This window comes from Malania oleifera, chromosome 8 (genome assembly GCF_029873635.1).
Source record: "Malania oleifera isolate guangnan ecotype guangnan chromosome 8, ASM2987363v1, whole genome shotgun sequence".
NCBI lineage: Eukaryota > Viridiplantae > Streptophyta > Magnoliopsida > Santalales > Ximeniaceae > Malania > Malania oleifera.
In genome coordinates, this window is record NC_080424.1 from 7,000,385 (window position 1) to 7,025,374 (window position 24,990).

The 24,990-nt window shown below is 36.0% G+C and overlaps 1 protein-coding gene across 1 annotated transcript in view; it reads right to left on the reverse strand.

The window, feature by feature from the left end:
- LOC131162338 (UDP-sugar pyrophosphorylase) overlaps nucleotides 1-24,990 on the reverse strand; it is a 45,254-nt gene that overhangs the window by 14,697 nt on the left and 5,567 nt on the right. The window contains exons 3-11 of the mRNA XM_058118698.1: nucleotides 24,083-24,199; nucleotides 18,788-18,928; nucleotides 18,037-18,136; nucleotides 11,906-12,033; nucleotides 11,747-11,818; nucleotides 11,554-11,618; nucleotides 10,999-11,059; nucleotides 10,751-10,868; nucleotides 10,203-10,327 (exon numbers count right to left, since the gene is read on the reverse strand). Of these exons, the coding sequence (XP_057974681.1) occupies nucleotides 10,203-10,327; nucleotides 10,751-10,868; nucleotides 10,999-11,059; nucleotides 11,554-11,618; nucleotides 11,747-11,818; nucleotides 11,906-12,033; nucleotides 18,037-18,136; nucleotides 18,788-18,928; nucleotides 24,083-24,199 (927 nt within the window). The remainder of the gene's footprint in view (nucleotides 1-10,202; nucleotides 10,328-10,750; nucleotides 10,869-10,998; nucleotides 11,060-11,553; nucleotides 11,619-11,746; nucleotides 11,819-11,905; nucleotides 12,034-18,036; nucleotides 18,137-18,787; nucleotides 18,929-24,082; nucleotides 24,200-24,990) is intronic.

The following is a 24,990-nucleotide window of genomic DNA, read 5'->3' on the forward strand; positions in this document are numbered from 1 at the left end:
AATAAACCATGAATTAATGTTTCATTGTCCCAGACCTGGCCCTCTATGTAGCCTTCGTTCTGCCCCATATCAACACTTAACCAGTATTTCGCTCGCTGTAAATTTTTTTTTTTTTGATAAACAGTTGCTGTAAATAATCAAACCATTTAAATTAAATTTGTCATCTCTTACCTACCATTGTGTGCTCACGCATGCATATATCTCGATTTATCATTTCACCCGCTGCAACCTACCAATCTCAACAACCTCATCTAATATATTTTACTCAATGAAAATGTTAACTCTTAAATCAGACACCATTCATAAGATAATGTTAATCCTTAACCACCTACCTTTTTGTACCATATCGTATGGCTAAGTTCAGCTTGACCCTCCACATTTTGTACGACACAACAAAGCCCGTTCTTAACTCCTTAGCCACAAAAGTCCTAGGTCACTTAGATTCGTATCTCTCAACCACAAAGCATTTGAGAATCAGCTCTGCATTCAGTGCGTGTAGCTCTAATTGTATTGGAAAAATCTCCATCCATCACTCCTTTTCACTGGAAAACAGTACCAATCATACCCCCCCATCAACACCCCCCCCCCCCCCCCCCCCCCAAAGAAAAAAAACCAAAAATACAGAAAAGATAAGTAATAAACATTTAAAAGAGAGAAATATATTTCCCCCTTTTCTATTCAATTTATGATCTGCTTATTCTATCTTCACTCTTAACTTAAGATTCCTTGATTTTATAAACCAAATCCAGCAAGCATCCATGATCAATGCACTAAGGATACAATTTCAAAGCCAAGATATAACTTAATCCTACTGTCAGCTTAAACTGATTTTCTCCGACTCCATTGGTTCCATGCTGATCACCACTCTCATATCCTAATTCCTATCTACTAACTATTTATTGCTTTTCCTATTGCCAGTACTATATCCACATTTTGGATCTAGTAGCTACTAGAAAATGGATTTACATATTTTTCAAGGAAGCTATAGATTCTTCCTCAAGAGTATACTTAGCAGTGAACAACCTGATCAATCTTTCTTTTAATGTTTAAAAAACTTACTAGAATAAAAGAAAGAAATTTCTCTCTCTTCGTGTGTGTGCGCATGTGTGCGCCTGCACATTGATGCACTGATTACACATATTACAATTAAAGAAATCAAGATTTGGATTCCAATCAAATTGAAATCGATTTGAAAGATTGCAGAGTACGGGTAACAGTTTTGGGACTTTGAGATTCTAAAAAACATCAAAATCTCACCCAAGGTTTTGAGAAAACTATTTATTGTGTTTTATCATGATCTATCAGATATCAAAAATATGGATGAAATAGAGCTCTCAAGCTTTGCATTGCTGCAGGTCAACTCTCAAGATTTTACATAATTCTGAACAAGCGTTTTGGTGCACTTGGTGTGATGGCAAGTGTTTATCAGCCTAGAACATTGGAGTGCATTTGAATGCAGGAATTAGCCTCAACAAAGATGGGGCAGGTCTGGATTCAGCCCATTTTTCCAGTGCCCCACTGGAGCTTTACATGCTGTGTCAAACTTTTTGTGCTGCAGTTGACAAATGGTCAGCCATTCATTTTCACCACCCATCATCTTCCTCAATGTTGGTGATACAATCTTAGATTTTTTCATGTCTTATGATTTGGTTATATTAAATACTTGTTTTATAAAAAAAGAAGAACACTTAATAACTTTCAAGAGTGGGTGTAATAAAAGCCAAATAGATTTCTTCTTAACTAGGAACGGAGATAGTCTATCTTCTGAGGATTGTAAAGTAATTCTAGGTAAAAGTTTATCTACATAACACAGAGTCCTAGTATTAGATATGCGTTTTAAAAAATGGAAGAAAAGACTAACATAAATCAACACAACAGGACTAGACAGTGGAGCTTGAAGGGAGATAAAATTATCAAAAGAGTGTGATTGGATGGTAGTGGGTAAGGTAGATGAAAATACTGTTTGGAATAAAATGGCTAATTCTATTGTAAGGGCAGCAAAAGAGGTTTTAGGTGAGTCCAAAGGAAGATACTTGGGTAATAAAGAAAGTGGGTGGTGGGATCAAGAAGTTCAAAAAGACATTAAGACAAAAAGAAATTGGTATAAAATATGGAAAATTGTAGAAATATAGAAAATCTTGAAAAATATAAAGGGGCAAGAAAAAAAATTGCAAGAAAGACTGTTAGTGAAGCTAAACATAGAGCTTATGATACTTTGTACAATAGACTAGATACAAAAGGAGAAAAAAAAACATTTATAAACTTGCTGGAGCTAGAGAGAAAATGCAAGAATTTAGGTGATGTAAAATGTATAAAGAACAAGAATGATAATGTCTTAATTAAAGAAGAAGATATAAAGAAAAGTGGTGAAGACAGCTTGATAAATTGTTTAATGAAAACCAAAATGAAAGATTGAACGAGTCCTTGAAGTTACAGTGCCATTAAAAAAAAATGAAAGTGGGAAATCTATAGGACATGATAAAATACCAATTGAAGTTTGAAAATGTTTAATGGATAAAGGAAATATTTGGTTAACTAATCTATTCAACACTATTATAAAAACTAAGAAAATGCAATAAGAATGGAGGAAAAGTATGTTAGTACTATTACACAAAAACAAAAAGGCAATATTCAAAATTGTAATAACTACAGCGAAATTAAGATTATGAGTCATACGATGAAATTATAAGAAAGGGTAATTGAAAATAGAATAAGACTAGAAACAAGGATTTCAAAAAATATATTTGATTTTATGCCTAGGAGATCAACAATAGATGCTATTTATCTTTCAAGAAGTTTAATTGAAAAGTTTAGGAAAAAGAAGAGGGACTTGCATATGGTTCTTATTGACCTAATGAAAGCATATGATAGAGTACCTAAGGAAGTTCTTTGGTGGGTCGTAGAAAAGAAAGGAGTATGCAGTAGATATATTGAGGTCATTAAGGATATATATGATGTTCTACTTTGAGTCCTTGTCTTTTTACTTTAGTGCTTGATGAACTTACTAAGAATATCTAAAATGAGATCCCTTGGTGTATGTTGTTTGCATATGATATCGTGTTGAATAATGATAATAGGAGCGGAGTGGAATCTAAGCTAGAACTGTGGAGCATTAGAGTCTAAAGGGTTTAAGATAAGTAGGAATAAGATAGTGTAATTTTAGTAATGTAAGCAGAGTAGTAGTAGAGAGAAGATTAAACTTGATAATCAAGAGATTAATAACACTAATAAATTTAGATATCTTGAATCTATCGAGCATGCGAAACAAGAAATTGAATAAGATATAGTACATAAAATTAAAATAGGTTGGGTAAAATGTAGGAGTGCATTAGGTGTGTTGTGTGATCGTAGAATACCCTTAAAATGAACGTTTTATAAGACGACTATAAGGCCAGCTATGCTTTATGGTTCAAAATGTTGGGCAACATAAGACGACTATAAGGCCAGCTATGCTTTATGGTTCAAAATGTTGGGCAACTAGGAAACAACAGTTACAAAAAGTAAAAGTTGCTAAAATGCTAGTGTTAAGATAGATGAGTGGTTTAACATTAAAAGATAAAGTAAGAAATGAGCATATACTCAATAATTTATGCATGGCAACAATTGAAGACAAACTAAGGGAGGGACGACTAGATTTTTTAGGCATTTAAAATGCAGGCTTAGTAGAGCACCTGTGAGGAGGATTGAGTTACTGATTGTTTCTGGCATGAAAAGGGGCAAGGGTAGACTTAAAATAACTTGGAATGAGGTAGTGAGGAAAGATTTAATAACCCTTAATCTAGTAAAGGAAAACACTCTCAATTAGGTGAATTGGTGGAAAAGGATTTGTTAGAGGTTATTTATGTATTTTAGTACTATTATTATTAAATGTGTTAGTATGTTAATTAGTGAGAGTTAGTTAAGGTATTATTGTCATTAAAATGTATTTAATTTGTATTATAAATAAAGGGAGAGACCTACCTTCAAGTTAGGTCATTCATTTAAATCAAAATCTCAACATGATATCAGAGCATGATCCAACCTAAACCCTAGTATGCTCAGTCATCGCCAGAAAACACATTCTTGTTGCTGTCCTTCTCAAATCCACCTACACCCCTCATTATTTCACAAAACCCTCAGAAGCCTAACCCCACAAAACCAAGGCTCCACGCGCTGCCATGCACCGACCAACTTCCAGCAGTGCTGATCCCATGTGCCGATGCGTGTGAGAATCTCTGGCCACCTTTTTCTTTTTCTTTTATTTTTTCCTCTGCCATGTTCTGATTCCTTCTCTAGACAACATTATCAAGCTGTTGGGCATGTTTTTTGCTTAAATATCTAACCTTTTTCGACCATGCACTTGCGATAATCCATTAATTTCTGTTCAATGTTTGTAAAGGCTTTTTTGTGAGTTTCTTGGAGCAATAGCAATGTTCGTACGTCAACTTGTGGCGCTGTAGCAGTGCTATATCAGTAGGTGAGTCGCTCACCTCGCCCTTGGTTGTGTCAGTGCTTCACATAGTTTGTGATTGTCTCGATCAGTGTTGATTTTTCTTCTTGTTTGACATTGGTGCGGCTGCAAGTTTGCAAGTGTTGGGATGGAGTCTATGAATCCTAAAAGTTTGTTTCCTAGATTGCTGCCATAGATAACAACTCAAAAGTCGGATGGAAAGAATTATGATCAATCGTCTAAAACAGTTTGGGTTTATTTAGCAGGATTAGGAAAGTTTGACTACTTGCTCCAATCTGATCCTTCTGATGAGAAGAGAAAAGAAGTGTGGAGTCAAGAAGGTGCCTTGATTGTTTCCCTCATATGGAACTTGATGGAGCCACATATTGCACAACTGTGTATGCATCTAGATATGTCAAAGGAGATTTGGGAATATGTCAAGCTTTTATACCCTAGCAACATTACATGTATGTGTGATTTATCCTAGGAGTGCTTTCAGTTACAACAAGGAGAGATAGGAGCATTGCTAATTATTTTGGAGACAAGAAGCATATCTTGAGGAGCTTAACATCGTGAAACCTATAACTATTAATGTTCGTGAGATGCAGAAGCAGAAGGAGCATATGACAACCTTCAAGTTTTGGCGGGCTTGAGACCCGAGTTTGATGCAGTCTAGTCCCAGATACTTAGCAGTGCCGAGCTACCATCATTTGCCGATGTTTATTCTCGTGTCCTTTTTGCTTCCTTTAGCACGCATTCTCCTACTCTTGCATCTAGCTTTGAGAGGATAGCCTTTGCTACACAGGGTGATTCTAGTTCTCTACTAAACAACCGCAAAAGTTATCGAGGTGGTTCGAGTGGTCATTATGGTAGAGACGAATGTAAGTAGAGGCACTCCACACAAGTGCACTCATTGTAGCCACCGCCAACTTCATACCTTTGGAGGCAGCCAATGCAGCCACCACCAAACTCCACTCCTTTGGTGCTGAGTAGGGGGTAATGTACTATATCCATGTCAGAGGAAGAGTATTCCAAGTTCCAATAGTATCAAGCATCACAACAAGCTTCTCTTCCCATTGCATCTCTTGCCTAAGCAGGTAATCCCATAGTATGCTTGTCATCTAGTTATTCTCATCCTAGTACTTGTTATAGACTCCGCTGCCACTTATCATATCACAAGTATATCTAGCTTCTTCTCCACTCTTCAATATTCTGCAAATTTGCCTTGCGTTACTCTTGCTAATGGATCCACCACTGTAGTCAAGGGAATTGGGACTATAAATCCCACTTCTTATATTTCTCTTCCTTCGGTTTTGTATATTCCCAAATTTCCTTTCAATCTTATGTCCATTAGTAAGATTACTAAATCCATGAATTGTTCAATGACATTCTTCCATAATTATGTGGTTATTCAGGATTTGAAAACGAGGAATACGATTGGCGGAGGGCATTAAGATGGTGGAATTATCACTTTGAGCCGCTATCTCCTTCTATTGCCTACACTGCTGCTGCTACACCTCTCCAAATTCATTGTCATCTTGGTCATTCTTCACTAGAAAAGTCAAAATGTCTTGTTCCTCATTTGAGTTATGTGTCTAGTCTTGATTGTGAGTCTTGTCAGTTGGGAAAGCACCACTGTGTCCCTTTTGCTTCCTGAGTCAATAAACAAGCTGCAAGCCCTTTTATGTTTGTTCATCCTGAAGTTTAGGGTCCTAGTAGAGTTGTGTCCAAGTTGGGTTTCCGGTACTGTGTAACCTGCGTGGATGATTATTCAAGAATGACTTGACTATATTTAATAAAAGATCATTCAGAGTTATTTCATGTATTTTGTGCCTTTTGTTCTAAAATAAAGACTCAATTTGGTTTGCTAATTTGAATACTTTGAAGTGATAATGATAAAGAGTATTTCAATGCACAATTCACTACTTATATGATTCAGCTTTGTATTGTCCATCAATCATCCTGTGCCCACACTCCTCAACAAAATTGGGTTGCAGAGAGGAAAAATAGACGCATGCTTGACGTCACTCGCACCTTACCTTATAAAATGCATGTACCTAAAGTGCTTTGGAGTGATGTTGTACTTACTGCTTGCTATTTGATCAACAGGATGCCATCCTCTGTTCTTAGTGGTAAAATTCCCTACTCCATTCTCTTTCCTAGTTCACTTCCTCATATATTTGGGTTTGTGTCCTTTGTTCATCAACTAACTTCTGGGGTGGATAAGTTGGATCCTCGTTGTTATAGTCCTATGTTGCATCGCTTCCATGTTTCTGCCGATGTTACCTTCTTCGAGTCTACACCTTACTACACCCAGTCCCTGAGTGCTTCTAAGCTCAATGAGTCTCTTCCTCTACCTAATCTTCTAGATTCTACTTTCCTGTCCTTACCCAACCAACCATCTAAGTCTCCATGTAGTTCGAGTCCTTCTCATCATCTTGATCATCCTAATTTGCGGGTGTATTACGACAACAACTCCAAGGAAGAGAGACTCCTCTAGCTTCTATTGCCACGCCTTTGGTTTCCTCGCCAAATGATCATATTTCCCGTGATGTTGATCCTCCCATTGCTGTTCGGAAAGGTAAATGCACATGTACTTAACATCCCATTTTCAACTATGTTTGTTATGACTTCTTATCACAATCCTATTATTGTTTTGTTACTGTTTTATCATTTATTACCCTTCCTAAATCTGTTTCGGAAGCCTTAGCCCACACTAGGTGGAGGAATGCTATGCTTGAAGAGATGAATGATTTAAATGACAATGGCACTTGGGAGTTGGTACCTCTTCCTCCTAACAAGTCTGTGGTTGGTTGTCATTAAGTTTACACTATGAAAGTCAACCTTGATGGTTCTGTGGCTCATCTAAAGGCCCGTCTTGTTGCTAAGGGTATACTCAAGTGTATAATTTGGATTATTTTGACACTTTTTCTCCGGTTGCCAAAATTACATCAGTACATCTATTCATCTCCTTGGCTACTACTTGTCACTAGCTTCTACATCAATTAGATGTGAAGAATGCCTTCTTGCATGGTGACCTTGAGGAGGAGGTCTATATGAAGCAACCACTTGGGTTTGTTGCTCAGGGGGAGTCGAGCTTAGTGTGTTGGCTCAAGAAGGCAATGACCTTGAGGAGGAGGTCTATATGAAGCAACCACCTGGGTTTGTTGCTCAGGGGGAGTCGTGCTTAGTGTGTTGGCTCATGAAGGCACTATATGGTTTAAAACAGTCTCCTAGAGCATGGTTTGGTCATTTCAGTGTTGTAGCACTTAAGTTTGGTCTTCGGCGGTGTGCAATGGATCATTTTGTGTTTTATCGTCGTACTTCATCGAGTAGGATCCTTCTTGTTGTTTATGTGGATGATATTGTTGTTATAAGTGATGCTAATAAAGGTGTTTAGAGTCTCAAACTTTTTCTACAAACTAAGTTTCAAACCAAAGATTTGGGATTATTGAAATATTTCTTGGGCATAGAAGTATCTAGGTCCCTTTTGCGAACTGTTTTGTCACATAGGAAGTATGTTCTTGATCTGTTGGAAGAAACCTGATTGTTGGGATCTAAACCGATTGATACACCCATGGATCCTAATAGCAAGTTAGTGTCAGATATGGGTCATTTGCTACCTAATCCTAGACAATACCGGAAACTTATTGGAAAGTTGAATTATCTCATAGTCACTCGGTCGGATATATCTTTTGCAACAAGTGTTATGAGCCAAATTCTAGATTATCCGAGGACAAATCATTGGGACACAAAAATTTGCATCTTGAGATATCAAAAAGGTGCACCTCAGAGAGGTCTTTCATATCGTGATCAAGGTCATGCTTATATCCATGGATATACAATGCAAATTGGGTTTGTGGTAATTTCATTTCTTGGACGAGTAAGAAGTAAACTATGGTGGCCAAGTCAAGTGCTGAATCAGAATATAGAGCTATGGCTCACACTACTTGTGAACTTGCCAGATTGAAGAACATGTTTGAAGAATTGGGTACTTCACATTCTCAGTCTACGAAGTTGATATGTGATAATCAAGATGCTCTTCATATTGGCTCCAATCTAGTCTTTCATGAGCGGACAAAACACATTGAAGTTGATTGCCGCTTTGTTCGAAGAAACTTGTGCAGAAGCTCATTACTACGGCTTATGCGAAGTATGATATGTAGCTTGCTGATTTGTTTACCAAAGCTTTGGGGGTGCTCGTGTTAAATTTATTTGTAAGAAGCTAGGAGCATATGACACTTATGCTCCAGATCATATGCTCCAGCTTGAGGGGGAGTGTTAGAGGTGGTTATTTATGTCTTTTAGTATGATTATTAAGTGCGATAGTATGTTAATTAGTGGTAGTTAGTAAGGGTGTTATTGTCATTAGAATATATTTAATATATTTAATTTGTATTATAAATAGAGGGAGAGACCTATCTTCAAGTTAGATCATTCATTTTAATCAAAATCTCAATAGGATTCATGTAGCCAACCCCACCTAGTAGGACTTAAGGCTTGAGGTTGTTGTCCTATCATCTTCCTCAAGGCCTCAAAGTCATCTCAATTTTTATAAGTGAAGTCAATTATGCAGGTTCTCATTTTTCCTTTTTCTTTTTCTTTTAGGTTCTCATTTTTCTTTTTCTTTTTTTTGGAAGATGAGCTTTTAGGCTTTTTTAAATATAAAACTAAGTCTTATTCTTTGAATATTGAATCAACTTTCGAACTCATAAATCAATTCAAAATCCAATAACTGAATCTGAAACCAAATCATTTATATTTATATAAAAAAAACTAAATAATTTATATTTATTTGATAATTGAACCATTAAACATTTGAATATGCGCATTTTTCCATTTTAACCCCATTTCACAGTTAGATGAAAGTGAGGAAAAAAAAAAAGGTCTTTATTTTACATTTCATTCGCTTAGTAATCAAACACAAACTGCAACCATACAAACAAAAAATATCCTTTATGTTTTCTATCATTTCTCAATATCACTCTCTAAATCCACAACTGCAAACAGGGATTCAACCAAATATATCATTGCATGAACACTGATGATGATTGTCAAGAAGAGAAGAGATTTGATTGCTTGCATCCATAGTCTTAAATTCCCTCAAAATTTTCAAAGTTTCCATTGAAATTTTCAACTTTTATCACCCTTGAAATCAGCAGTCAATTTAAGTCTTATTTAATTTTCATCAAAATTTCACAAATCATCCAATTGATTAAAATATCAAAGTTATAGAGAAATTTATTAAAATCTTGAAATTTTAGCAAAAATTTTCAAGAATTTGACTACAAAATTTCTTTGAAATTGAAATCTCAGATTCAAAATCCAAAATACAAAATTTCTCATAATAAATATTATTTCTGTTTAATTCAGTTGCATCAGCAATTCACTAAAAAAAATTTAATCATCCTGCAATCACGTGCAAAAACAGACATGCAGATCAATCTTTCATTGCAATGCCAAAATCAACAAGACATCCAGATCGACAAAATAAGCAATCCTAATAAGTTTTTCAGCACTCATAATCAAATTGGTTTAGCTAAATTATGTTCCAGACACTAACTTGAGTCAGCCCTATCAGCCCCTTTTGTTTGTTCGTTTCACTTTATCCAACAATAATTCAAACTTACCTGGCAAATAATGTCAGCAAAACCTTCCATAACACAAGTAATTGTATGAGGAAATCAATGAAGACAGCATACATCAAAGCAAATGCAAAATCATTTTTAACCAAAAGAAAAAAATGCAAAATGAGAAACTTCCAGAGACCTACTTGGTTTATATTCCCAGGAAAAGGAGAATAGCCTGTTTCACAATTTACATCTCCATCAGGATATCCAGTTGCTCGAAGTAAAGGATCAAGCTGATTGTATTCTACATTAATCACCATTGTCCTCCCTGAAATAAATTTTATTTGCAAATAATTAAATAAAATAATATTTTTACATAAAAAAAATATTGACTCTGTTGCACATAGAGAATCACATTGGATAATACATATACATGTGTTTTATATTGCAATTACAGAGACAGCCAATAACGTCGCAGCATACAGTAGATTCAAGCACCTTGAATGCCACATAAAACTAAATATGAGGAGATGCCAACACTTGTCAAGGATGTATTCTATTGCAAAATTGAAATACTTTCATTTAAATAGTGGAAGAAAATAAAGGCATCCTCAAAGAAACTTAAATATACAAGTACTGTGAAAACTTTGCTAATGCAATTTAACAGTTCTCAACCAGAAGTTAAGAAAGAATATCAGTATATAGTGTAACTTCTTTTATCTATCAAAAAGAATACTGCTAAAAGGAGTACCATCAGCATGAGTGAGCTTCGTAATTCCACCAATAGCTTCTTTTGCTTTGCGAGGGACAGCAAGAGAATTAACATGGAATTTTCTGGTGGAACTGACACCCAATGCTGCTGGAATCGCCTAACCAGAAGGGGAGAGAAAAGTCAGAGTTAAGTATATTAGCTTTATAGCCAAACAGAACCACTTAAACAAAATAAAAAGAACAATAAAAATTATTATTGTTGTTGTTATTAAACAGAAGCAGCTAAACCTTAAATAGAAGTCCATTTGTATCTTGGAAAAATAGAACCCATCTCAAACCAGCATTGTGCCTGAAAAATAAGAAAATTTAATATTATGGCATTTTAAATTGCTGAAATAAGTTTATAAACGCAAATAACACACAAAAAACTGATTATTCCTTCATTCAAAATGAACACTGAAGTTCAACAGCCAATGACAACAGTCCACAACAATTTTGGTTACACTTGAAACAAACCTCAAAGTCAATGAATAATTAGATTGCTTGACCTGTAAGCACATAGTAGTTCCATTTCTTTTTCAAGGTAATCATCATTTTCAAATTTTTGTGACTACATTTTGATTCAGTCGCCACATTGTTAAAAAGCATCTTAAGCTCTTCTAAATAGGAAAGACACCACATACATGAAATCATGTTTTTGAATATTTTCTCATTGCACATGAGTGGAAACAAGCCACTGTAAAAAAAAAAAAAAAGAGACGGGACAAAGAAGGAAATAAAGATGAAACTGAGCTCGAATACACAAGAACAAATTTCAGCAATTCAGTCAGAAGAGAAGCATACCAAACATTTAGAAGACCACTGGAGTAGAGAAGTGAATGCACATCACCGTGGCCATGAGGTTTCGTCTACAACAAATAGAACAGGATAAGAGCAACATAAATTAAAGGAATCTCAGCACAAAGAGGCTAAAAATCATTAATGACTATATGTCATATAAAAGTATAGAACAAGAAGTAATATAAGTAATGACTACCTGAATTCTGTATTTGTTATGAGGATCTACCGCAAGTCTTGCATCATTATCATCTAAGCATGCTACTTTTTCCTGTAATTTGGTGGGGTTACTATATGTAATTGTGTGAGTCTAAAAGTGTAGTGATGTTTCTCCAATATGAATAGACCAATTACATACCTGTTTAAGAAGTTTTACTTGCTCAGGTTTCATTCCAAAATAACCATTTGATTCTAACAGTTTTAAAGTGCGTGCATGTGTGTCATCTGAGGTCATTATAACAAAAGGAATCTGTGTTCCACATTCACCTACAAAATTTAAAAGCAATATGAGTAGCATGAAAGGAAAAGGCTCGCAGATTTATCCAATGCAACAAGCATCTTATGTTGAATTTATTATAAAGAGGGAAGTAAAAGTTCTTTGCATTATAACATTCCATCCATGACAGATTATAAATTTGCATCACTATTAAGTTACATGCATACATTCTCAGAGAAGACATAAATACAAATCATCTGTTGCATATTGGTAAACCTGCAGGCAGCTTATCCACAACCACCAATGTGATGTGGATAGGTAAAGGTGTTCCAGAAGCCATGATGATCTGGCATCATTTCGCCTCCGTAAAATGGGAAACTGTGGGTTGACCATGCCACAGATGGGCCAAGTATGCCCCTCTGCTGCTTCTACCGCCACAATAGACAACAGGTTTTGGTCTGGAATGCATTCTGCCTCTAACACCCCCATTTTGCATTATAAGGCAAACCTATTGATGTGGAACTAATGGGCTGATGTGACACTGACATGAGATTCCAATCAGCTTACAGGGGAAATGGATTATCTAGATGCTAAAGAGCTTTTCACGATGATTCAAACACAAGGTTATATGTGAACAGGGAGCTTATGAAAGTAGCCCAAATGGAAGAAATTTCATGGTAGCAAAAACCCAGACCTATTTGGCTAAAGTAAAGGGGATCATGACAAAAGCTTCTCCAGAGGATTGCTAAGCCACACGGAAGACCTAGCTTCAAGAGCAGAATAGAAATGAGTGAGTCTATGATATTAGCGAAGGGAATATTCACTTCTGTAGAAGATTGAACTTTCAGAAGGATGGCGTTGTCTGAGGATTGGGATATCAGAACCCAGGCTATAGGAGATTACTCGGGCAGATGTGGTCTATCATTGCACTGCTAGAACACTGAACCTTCCTTTTCAACATCCTTAGTTGAAAATCTGCAGCTACCTAGTGCATACTCTTCTAGAGGAGGTTAGAAGTTGGATTACCAAATCGTCAAAGATAAAGAAATTGTGCATGTCCTTACGGATCTGAGCAGAAAAGCAATTGCTGGGAGTTTGTGAAGGAAAATATTACAACTTAAAAGGTACCAAATTTTGTGAAGAGGGATTTTTGTCACCAGCCTATGCACAGCTTCAGCATCATAATCCCCAATGCAATGTGAACTTCAAGGCCTGCGAAGCAAATTCATAACAATGAAACTTGTAATTTTTTACTTTTTTTTTTTTTTGCAATCTTGTAATTTTACTATTTTCCTGGATTTTTCCTATATACATAGTACTCTTAGTATTTTATTAGATAATAATCTGGCAGATTCTAGGATTTTGTTTATTATGAAAGAAGTATCCTAGTAGTATTTAGGCTTCCTAATTTTATTTTCTTGATTCCCAAGCATATTAGGCACTATAAATATATGATTGTGTTACTTAGAGTTGCATAGTATGGATTGAATTTGAGTATTAGGACTCATGCCTTGGTGAGGACGTGAGTTCCTGCGCCTACCATTGTCACACCACCATTGAATCTCCCTCAGTGAAAGCACCATGGCCGTCTGCACACCACTGCTAGCACTCGATACCTTCAGCCAGCTGCTGCAAGGCTGCCAAAGTCACCACCAACTTTGAATCAGATTGCGGATGGTGTATGAACATATCTTCATCACCCGAGTCCTTCAAGTGATGACTGCCTGAATCAATCACCTCCCTATAATCAACAGCTTCATTTCACCTGGACAGTCATTGTTGGAGCTCCGCCAACCTTCCCCAGACCCTCACTTCTTTCTCATCAAAGAACGAGTTCCCCCAGCCCATCTTGCATAACTTTAGCTGACCAAGCATTAATGACCTTGTCATCACACCTTCACCACCAATTGTGAGCATCTACCTCCAGCTCGCACTTCTCCTGCATCCCTCATTGTGTCTCCTCTTCTGCTTTGAAGAGAACACATACATCGTAGGAGAATAGAAAATAGCAGGACAAAAGGCAGGGAGTTTCCCTTAGCAAAACAGTGCCCTGATCTGGTCCAGCATTGAAATGGTTAACTGAACCAGAGAGGTTCAAAATAACAGAACCTGACCAGTCTGAAGCAATTTGATAGAACTTAACTGGCAGAGCCGCTCATCCCATCACATGGAGTATTTTGCAGGAGAGGAATTGTAGAGCTTTTGAAGGGGCAGAGTCTTAACTTGAGAAACATAAAGAGGGACAGACCAAATCTACTTCGCAAAGCCTTGTGATGCAGGACAGCATAAGGATCTGCAGCTATGAGAAAATGTAAGAGTGGAAAAGGGAAGAAGAAGAAGAAGAAAGAAGATGCAAGGGGGAAATTACACATTCACTTTCAATTCAAACTCATCAACAACCAACTTCTACAAGGCTTTGACACACTATTTATGAGAAAGACAATAACACAAGAAATTACATATACCATTAAACATTCATGGTTCTAAAATCAAACAAGCACCCAAAATACATAATCCTACTACAAACAAACTAAACACACATAATAAACAACTAATTAACTAAGCACATTTCTGTTTAGGGCCCAACAATCCGTTGACCATATTCTTTGACACGGGCATTGAGTCGAAATGATCCATCCAAATACCCACTTCTCGTCCTACATCACTTTGCAAGTCCCAACCTGTTTTAAATAGAATCAATATTCAATACCTTACCCCAAAACCAGTAAAACTGTGAAAGTATTGAAGTTAAGCTTCTTAGGTACTTTCAGCAATGAGGAAGGTGAATGAGACTCAGCTACATGTTCAGGTGCTTCCACCATTGCCTGCTACCAAGAATTAGTAACCAGTAAGTTTTTGGCACTTACAGAGGATTGTTCCTAGGGGGGGCATTGACAAGAAGTAACATGCCATACTTGATCCTCGGAATGCGTAACATATTCTGCAACACACCCAGCAGATTGGTTTGTCACAACCCTGCAATCCTCGCTAAAGTACCACCTAGAAGGTTATATGGCATCCAACCAACTATCCTGTTGAGAGTTAACTCTTGGATATTACCACTGAAGAATGGCTATCCTGAGCTGGTAGCAGAATTGAAAAGGAAACAGCCTAAGGAAGGTTCCTGCATTATTTTTAGACTCACATGGGTTTGCAATCTGAAGGAATAATCAATTAAGAGCACACATTTTTTCACCCTTTATGTTTTGGTTATGAAAGACAAGAACTGAAAAGATACCTGGGCAGGTATTTGTTGGCTCCTTTCTCTTGTCAGAGTTGCAAGAGAGGCTCTCTTCAGCCAAATTTCAAAAGCAAAGTTTGAAACTTTGTCATTAGTGATACAAATGATAGATTTCTTATCTCTAGGTTGTTCACAGTTTTTTTGCAATTTGGCATAATTAAGTGTTATCGGAGCTCTTTTGCGCATCTTGCATGTTGGAAGCTAAGGAAATGCTATACTTGCAAGCATCAATAATTTCCTTGAGCTGTAGTGTTTTATTTTCTTCCCAGAGCCTAGGGGATCCCACCCAAGGTTTAAAATTTTGATTTCAACTAAAATTTACAAAAGTACAAAATTTTCAAAGGATAATTTGATTTCAATTTTCAAAATTGAACTTTTAAATGAAACTTCAGAAACTGTTAAAAGATTTTGAAATATAACATTGTAAATAAATACATGAATGACATGTATGTGGGGTGTAAGGTGCAATAATAGTAATACAACAATCTTATTAAAATATTGAATCATAATGTTTTAAAAGGTGATGCAAGTTGAGGCTTTTTAACCTGTAAGAGGTGAGGCATAAGCCTGTTAATATTTTTATTAAAAAATATATTTAAACGAAACAGAAAATTAAATATGCTTTTAAAAATATACAAATAAATTTTCAAAGAAATCAAATATAATTTTTACACTACTTGGCCACTAAAAAAGAACACTAACTTTAGTTCATTAAGTAAATCATCCAAATACATAAGCCTCAGCGCGTTGGCCTTTTGGGGTTCTGGTATTTTAGACTAAGCCACAAGGTGTTTTAGCCATGCCTCGTCTTGACAAGCCTCAATTGAACCTTTGAAAATATTTCTAAATTAATCTAAATGACATTCATAAATTAGTTAAATATTAATCATCATGCAAATACAACTAATCTATACATAAAAGGTTAGAAAATGTTAGACCTAATGTGTAACATCTAAGTTCAATTTTGCATAAAATTTTCAAAAGTCAGAAAATTGGCATTCATATCCTTCTTGCAAAAATATTTCGTTTCAATTGAACCCACCCTCCTATATAGGGGCTCTTTCGCTAATGCTTTAACAAAGAAAAGTTGAATACATGTAACACGGTAATCCCAAAAAAAGAAGCTTTAGGGACAGAGGAAAGGAATGGCATTAGAACTACTCTTGGAAGAGCAAAGGCGAACCCAAGATGGGAATGAGCGGGACAGGAATCCAGACACAAAATGGGAAAGATTACACCCACTCATGTCTTTAGATGATTTAAGTAGGAATCAGAATTATTAGGACGTAAAAGGTATTTTTGTTTTTATTCTTATCTTTGTAATTGTAATAAAAATGCAATATTGCCATTATGAAGCATAGAGCCATAAAATCTCATTCTTCCATTGGGATAGGCATCTAAACACCCCCTCCCCCCCCCCCTCGGTTTCCCAATCCAGGATTCTGGAATAAAAATTTAGGTTTTGTGATGGGACCCACTAGGCATGATTATTGACCCCTAACATGCAAGTCCCAAATGCTGTGTCATTCCCATCCCAGGTTATGCTTTCCCATTCCTGCAGATTGATTCCTGCATGCTAAACATGACCTATAGGTTATTATTAGTGCTAAGTTTCACTTTGTCCAAGGTGAAAAGATCTAATCTAGTTAAAAGCCAGGTAAATTGAACTACAAAAGCTTAACCATTATGAAATGGGCCCTTTTGAAGGCTGAAAGCTTTCTTGTTTCTTGCTTGGAATAAGCTAAAGTTTAACTTGGCCTGAGAAAGACCGTAGAATAGATTAGAACAGACAATGCTGCTCCAGACCCAGATAGACTAGGTAATGGACAGTTGGCTGGCTTGACCATTCAATGAGCTCCTCCGTTGGTGGAGGGTAGGGAAGAAGAGGTAAGCAAGTCCTTGCATTTATTTAGTAAAATGCCTGAGCTTTCTTATGATTTTGGTATCCGAAAATGAATTCATTGAGGTGCACCGACTCTTTCAGAAGAGGTATGAGTTGACAATAAGTACTGGTCATTTCATGAACTTTTCTCCAATTTCACACTTTTCAAAATTTATTCCCATGGCTATTGGCAGAGCTGTGCCCAACATTCTAAAGTAATCATTCCCATTTGGAAAGGCTTTTTGAGTTGCTCAATGGTATTCCTTAAATTGAATCTCAGCAAATGGTCAAGATACCTCCAAACATTTGGACTTTAATCCCTTTTCCCCTTTCAGAACATATAGAAAATCGGATAATTTATTAAATAAGCAGAAGCTGAGATATTGGAGGCCACTAGATATCATGCCATCATTTCCCTCTTAATCTCACCCTTTAGAGGATGTTACCAAATGTAAGTTCTATAGATATTTAGTGATGATAAAACCTTAAAACTAATAAAGACTAGAATTTCATATTTCAGATTATTGGGTTACTTCAGGATTATTTTTTAATTTTGATATTAATGGATTAATATATTTTCAGGATTTAATTTTGAATTTAAATTAAATTCCTATTTCGGTGTCTTAGGAGCATATAGCACTGATATCTTCTCTCTTCTGTTCTCCTCACCTTTCTCCTTTTCTTCTTCCTTCTATCTGTCATTCACTTCCTATCTTTAGTTGTCCATCGATTGGCCCTTTTCCTACATATGTCTAATGCTTTGTTTCTTCTTCTTCTTCCTTTTTTTTTTTTTTTTTGCTTTTCATATCTCCCACATATCACATATACAATTTATAATATACTAACCTACATGGAAAATAGGCATATCACGATTTTCCAAAGGTCACATGCTTAAAGTGAAACATAATTATATGCACTCAAATGACAAACCTTGTGTTAGTCTACAGCTAGCTTCTTGAAGAGCTAGAATGGACTCAATGTAAAGCTGCAAGAAACATGTCGCTGTGGTGGTCTCTGATGGAAGAGCCACCTGCAAGATATAAAACAACTCAGAACTGCAGCAGATTTGCTAAAATCTACATACAAATATATTCCATGTGAATGGCATATGTGCAGTTTTAATTATATATGTACATATAATACAAATTTTGAACAACAGATAAGCATAAGAAAAATTTACAAGGGTTCCTACCAAAAAGCTTGACATGCTTTACAGCATAAAATGTTGGGTTGAAAAACAACCTGTCAAGGACTGCATATGTGTAAAATCAGGACACTGAGATGCACTCATCGCATGAGGAGAAGTTATAGAAACACTATAAATGCATCTGTTATAACTTAACAATAGCAACAAATGAGGAGAAGATGCAAGGGAAAGAGAATTGTAGTTAATCATGTGCAATGAGACCAATGTCTGCACCAGCAAAAGCGATAAGACTGATTTTGAAGATGCTACAAAAACTAGAAGTTGACCAAAACAGAAACAGGTCGATGCCAAGGAAAATAATTAAGGCATAATAGCCATTGCTTCAATAGAACTTATGACCCCAGATTCCAAAATAAGAAGAATGAGGACCAAAAAATTTGCATATCCAACCTTATGTGATGGATATAAAGATTCTAGTAACAAAATTGAAAAGCTGTTTTTTTTTTTTTTTTTTTTGGTTGTAGAACTCCTCACCTTAATTCCATTGTATCCAAGTCGTTCCCCAAGCCCACCTGCAACCAAAACAAATGCAGCTTTCTTTGCTTCCCTCACACCTGCCTCTTCAAAATTAATGAAGATATCATCACCAAAAGTCAGAACCTCTCCTGTTGGAACCTGCAAGATCAACCTCTCCACATATTAAATGAAGTTTTTGCTCCTGTGCAAAATAGCACACACTGACGGGCTCAGCACATCTTATCCAAAATCTGAAAGTTTAAATGTCTGAAGATTTTAAAAATAAAAAATAAAAATAAAAAACCGGTGTAGAATTATGAATTATTATGAGTTCCAAGAATTTGCATCTGTTCATTGTTGAACTTATCAGATCAAATAATATAGACAAAACATGCAGGTCTTTCTGTTTTGACAAGCATCAAGAAATAAATTATAATTAAAAATAAAACAGAAAAAGCCTCCAACAATGCATTATCTGATTTGACAACCTACATGACTGCATGAAAATTTTCCATTTTAAATCTTAGTTTGATTTTTTTGAGAAAAGGGCAACCTGGATAAATGAAAACTTTCCATTTTAAATCTTGGATTAAGTTTTTGACAAAAAGGAGGTAATGAACCAACAGCAATGCAGCCTATGGACTGTTCCTTATTTTGATATCAAAAATATGCAAGGCTTTAATCACACAAACAGGCTGAAAATCTTCTTTATAGGAGGAGGAGGAGGGGATCAACCAACCATGCAAATTTAAGCCATCAATACAATTCTGGTTATAAACTTCTCAAAACTGGCAACACCAATTTCCCACTAGGGCCAAAACTTTGTCTTGACCTTGAAACCTTTTCAATGCAAACCATAACTGCTAGAAAAGTTGAGCCAGTAATAAAGTTACGGACTGTAAATTTCTCAATTCTCCGAACTAACAATATCAATTTCCCAAAGGGCCACAACTCAGTCTTTAACTAAGAAACAGCATTCAAGGTTGTTCCGTAACTGTTATAAAGGTGAGGAAACTTAGTGCCCATTCTCTACACTTAGTAGAACCTGATCTGCAGAGAGTAAAAACAGGTCACCCCACTCATCAGCATTGTATTTATGGCTTGAAAGCTAGGATACACAAGAGCAGGAGCAGGAGCAGGAACCAAGCAAGAGCTGGAGCAAGAGAGGTAAGTGGCCATTTGAAAATTGGATATAGTCAAGAGCAATTACAGAGGGTTCATCTATTTAAGATATTTTATTATGTTAGCTTATTTATTTATATACAGTACACTGCAGTATATTATAGTTTCCTTGTATGCATTTTTTTCTTTATCTTTTTAGTACTACAGTGACATATTGTATTTCTTATTTTATTTTACTAATAAAAGACAAATGTTTGGATCGATAAAGAAATATCAAAAGGATTGAAACTAATGAGTGAAGTAAATATGATCTGGAAGACTCCTGACTTGGAGTTCCATGGACAATATGAGTCAGGACTCTTGCTGGTAGGACCTTCATGGCTTCATCCAAGTTGCACATAGAAAAGGGAGCAGAGAATGGATTTCTCAAATCTTTGGAAAAGAGTACAAGTAGATGAAGCTAGAGACACAGACAGAGCTTCAATTTCAAGCTTCTTGCTCACAGAAAGGTCCCCGTCCAGGAACTCCTCACACAACTCCTAGCTCCTCCTCTTCTTCTTCTCCATGAATTCCCAAAATCTTATCAAGTTCCCAATTAAGAGATCTGATGCATGTAAAGATTATTAAGGGTCGATATCCTGGAACATTGAAATGAATCCATGAACATAGATGTATTCAGGCTCCCAAAATTTTGAATCTGCAAATTCAACCCAAATTCGCTGTACACTCTCCATCTCACAAATTGGAGACCAATTTGAAACTCCCCTTCAACAAATTAGGTATCCTAGCCTGGAAGCATCACTTTCCATCCTCACACTGCTCACATAATAACATCCGCAAATCTATTTAACTAAGGCTGAAAGATAATAAAGACAAAAACGCATCCTGAACTACTACAGCAGAATCAGATTTACAAATGAGGAAACACAGATCATCCCACTAATAACATAAATGTTGTATTGGGGCCCTGAAAGTGTGTCTTTCCATAATCACAACCCCCAAACTGTAGCATCTACAATATTTTTTTAACCAGAGCATACAGCATACTCATCACACTAAGTCTGCACCCTTAAGTTAACCAGCAGATAATTTTATGATGAATTTTCTAAAAGTATGAGAATTAATTTTTAACTTGCATTCCAATTTGACACATAATTCTTATGTTCCTACTTGTTATATGCTTCTTTCATGCAATGAGATGTTCACACAAGTGACATCAGAAGTTTCAGTTCATAGTTCACCAGATACTGCTCAAGTGCTTGTCCTGATTCTGCTAGGTCCAGACCCCTGTTTACGCTTCCTTCGGCCAGCCCTTAAAATTTTAATGCATTAATGAAACAAGGAGATTCAGTCTCCACAACCCAATTGAAGTTATTGAAAATATTCTCAATTTAGGCTCCAAAAACATGCAATATGCTTTCATGTAACAAAATGTGGCAGTAACGTAGAAAATGCCCAATTCCCAGACATCAGATCCATTAAACAACACCAGCAGCATAGTAAGTTGATAAATAATGATGCCAATTCCATCAAAACTGCTATTTTGAAACTCCCAGTTACAGTCAACATCTTTCTTTGAGTCCAACAAAATCAACAAATATAATTTAGAATCATCAAATCACTTATGTCACAAACAGACTTTGCTAAACTACTCTTATCAATAATATAGCATATTTTCGTCTTTTCATTTGACTAATATGTATCCAAGCCATGAGTTGTCTCCTCATAATAAGACCCCTTCAAAATAATGCTGAGTTAATCTCAGCAAAAAGGTTGATAAAGCAATAAGTAAGACTAATCTCATTCAACATCTTGCAACTTGAAAAAATAAATTGTTCCAAAGACACCTGCAGATGAATCCTGGCACAAAGCTGCAGCAGCTACACTCCAAAAATAAAAAATAAAAAAAATCAGAGCACCCTCTCAAAACATGATGAACTGTAGAGCAAAGACACCAGGGGGGGAGTCGGGGGAAGGGGGCTTGTCTAAGAACAAGCAGATTAAAAAACAGAAACTATCAAAGCAAAGACTACCCACAAATTTCCACACAAAAAAAAAGGTATTCTGATTGCTCCTCACTATACCGCTCCACGAGTACACGGTTTTCAAGCGATTTGATCCTAAAGGATGCAGGAAGACTCTGCTTCAAATATCCATAATGCTGTATTTGGGAGCAAGGAGTTTGTGCTTCAGATCTGCAATTGCATGAAATTTATGTGAAATTGAACAAAACCCAATATAATTTTAGTATTGCTTTTCAACCAAATCCACACAATTACAGATTCAAGGCTGCTTGAACTGCTCCCAAATACAGCATAAACTCCTCTCCTTCAGCTGACTACCATATTTAGACAGGGAAATGGAAATATAGGGGTAAAAAAATCATATGGGCCAACCCCAAATAGTTTGGATTGAAGATATGTTGAGCTGAGCTGTGATAAGTGAAACACAAATGTTATTTGTTCCCTAGAAGATGATCCAACCTTTACTATAAATATACATGATAAGATGCATAAAGCCCTTAAGATGCATTTGTTTGGTGGCTGAGGTTTCTGGGATTGGACTGGCCATGATCCATGTAAGGATTGCCATATATAAAGGACAGGCTGATCATTAAAAAGACCAAAATGTCCTTAATGTATAGAACAATAAAATGAAAAACAAAAAACAAAAGGCAGTCCAGTACTTTTATTAGCCCCATGGAGAAAGGCTGGCCAGCTTTATACCATGTAAATGGCCTAAGCCCAGTCCTATCCCACACCTCTCTCGGCCAGTCCTATCCCACACCTCTGTTGCTCCAAACATAGGCTAAGGATGCTTACCTAACCTAGCCAAGCCACCTAAACAAACGCATCCTTACAGAACAATGGTTCATTATCCTAAACTAAAATTATGTAACAATGACCAAAAGTAACTATTACATCAGAAGAACTTGATTTGTAACTAAAGCCTCTAATCACTTCTTGCCACAAGGAGAGTAACTGATAATAATAAACCATAAAAGAAATCCTGGAAGCAACACAGTTATGTTTAGTTTGCTGGATGTCTTTTCCCAGGAATAGAATGGCCATAATATAAAGATAAAGATTTCATAACTAATTAAAAAAAAAAAAAATGGCTTGTCAACATAAAGCAAATGAAAAGGCAAAAAATTTATCAATCCATAACATGGAATAGACAAGGAATGACTATTTCCAAATTTCACCATGGGAATGCCTATTCCTATATCATATTCTACGATGGATAGGATAACACAAATTTTTGCATAAGTGGCTTTCTTCTAATTTATTGTATCCCTATACAATTTGTATGAAACTCCCTTTGTTTTTTGGAAGAAGTACACTCCCATCTTATTCCGTTATATTTCTACGAATACACATTCGACGAACCAAATATAACCTATATGATGGGGTAATCTAGTCAATGTCGATGGCCCCATGGAATCACTAAGTTATCAAATTATCAGCCCCAATAGAATTTTACATGAGTGGGTTCATTCATGTAAAAAGTTCCAGTACGGAGTAGATAAGATAACAATGAATTAAGTAACATATGAACCAGGGAAAAAATGGTTATCTATAACCAAAAGCTCATACCATGACTTAGTGCAAGGCTGCAAGGTGCATAGTTGATAATGATAACAACCAAAAATCCAAAAGATGTATTATTGGATAAACTGATCAATATTGATAGCCAAAGTGAATCACTTTTTTCTGCATTATGGAGTCAGTCAACTCCTACCCAATAAAGTGGTTATCGGGAGAACTAAACAAATAAAATTGTACAGTCACAACCCAATAGCAGTCACCATAAGTTTACTGCCAGTAAATAGCTGACAAGAGATTCACCTCCAAATAATAAAAATCAAGGAGTTCAAAAGGGCTTGCGCATAACAAAGAAGCTATTCCATTACCTCCTTTCAAGAACACCAGAGTTTCTCTTCTTGCTGAATAAGGTTTCTAAATAGAACTGTTTAGAATCTCCCAAATGCACAGGACTTTTTCTATTTTTGTTGAATAAAGTTTGTAATGGTTCTATTCATTATTTTAAAAAACTAAAAATAAATTTCAAATATTGTAAACTAATTAATATTGAACAAATTTCATTAAGATAAGAAAGTAGGGTAAATATTTAATGAACATTGTCCAGCTCTGATCCATGAGTTCTATAACATGAAAAATCTGCACTTACAGAAGGTGTAAAGCCATCAAATGGGTTCTTTCCTGCTTTTGAATCTGCTAAGAGCTCTCTAGCAGTTTTAACATATGATGCCAAACCCCCAGGATAGCTTGAATTGAGCCGAGCAACCTATAAAAAAGCAATCGCATCAAAACAGTGTTTTGATATGGTAAATTGTATATTTGTGTTAAATTACCTCTTTACCTAAAAGCTTAAGCTATTAGGTTGTGGGCTAACAATGTATATCAAGCTTTAACACTCCCCTGCCCTTGCAGCCCGACAGCATATGGAGAGATAAACACACGATAAATAACACCCACAATAGGGAAGACTAATATTTTTTTAAACGCACACAACAAACGCAGGCAACAAGACTAAAACCCAGGACCTCCTGGTAACCAGCTCTGATACCATGTTAAATTACCACTTTACCTAAAAGTTTAAACTATTAGGTTGTAGGCTAACAATATATATCAAGCTTTAACAATTTTTATGTAAGGTTTTGTGTTCAAAGGATAAAGTGAAGTCTCCCACGTAACTCAGAAACAAATTTCACTGCACACATATTTTGTACATGCCAAACTGCTACGCCAGTTCATGAATGTTGACATCACAGACCCAACACATACCTACAGTTTGAAATGTATGCTGTGAAGACACATTAATTCACTTAAACGCTTTAATTTAACAAAATCGGGAACATCCAATTGTTGCCATGTGACTTCTTTTAAGCATTACAATCTACAAAAATATTTTGTTTTCATCATCTTTTATGTGATTTGAAATTCAAGATCCAAAAAGAAGCCCAGAATGTATCACAACTAAGTATTCCCCAATCATGCACTCAAAAGAAAATTTAAAAATTAGTGAAGGAAGCTAAAGTCGCTGAACCCTCGAAAGTGTTAACTAAATAGAGAGAG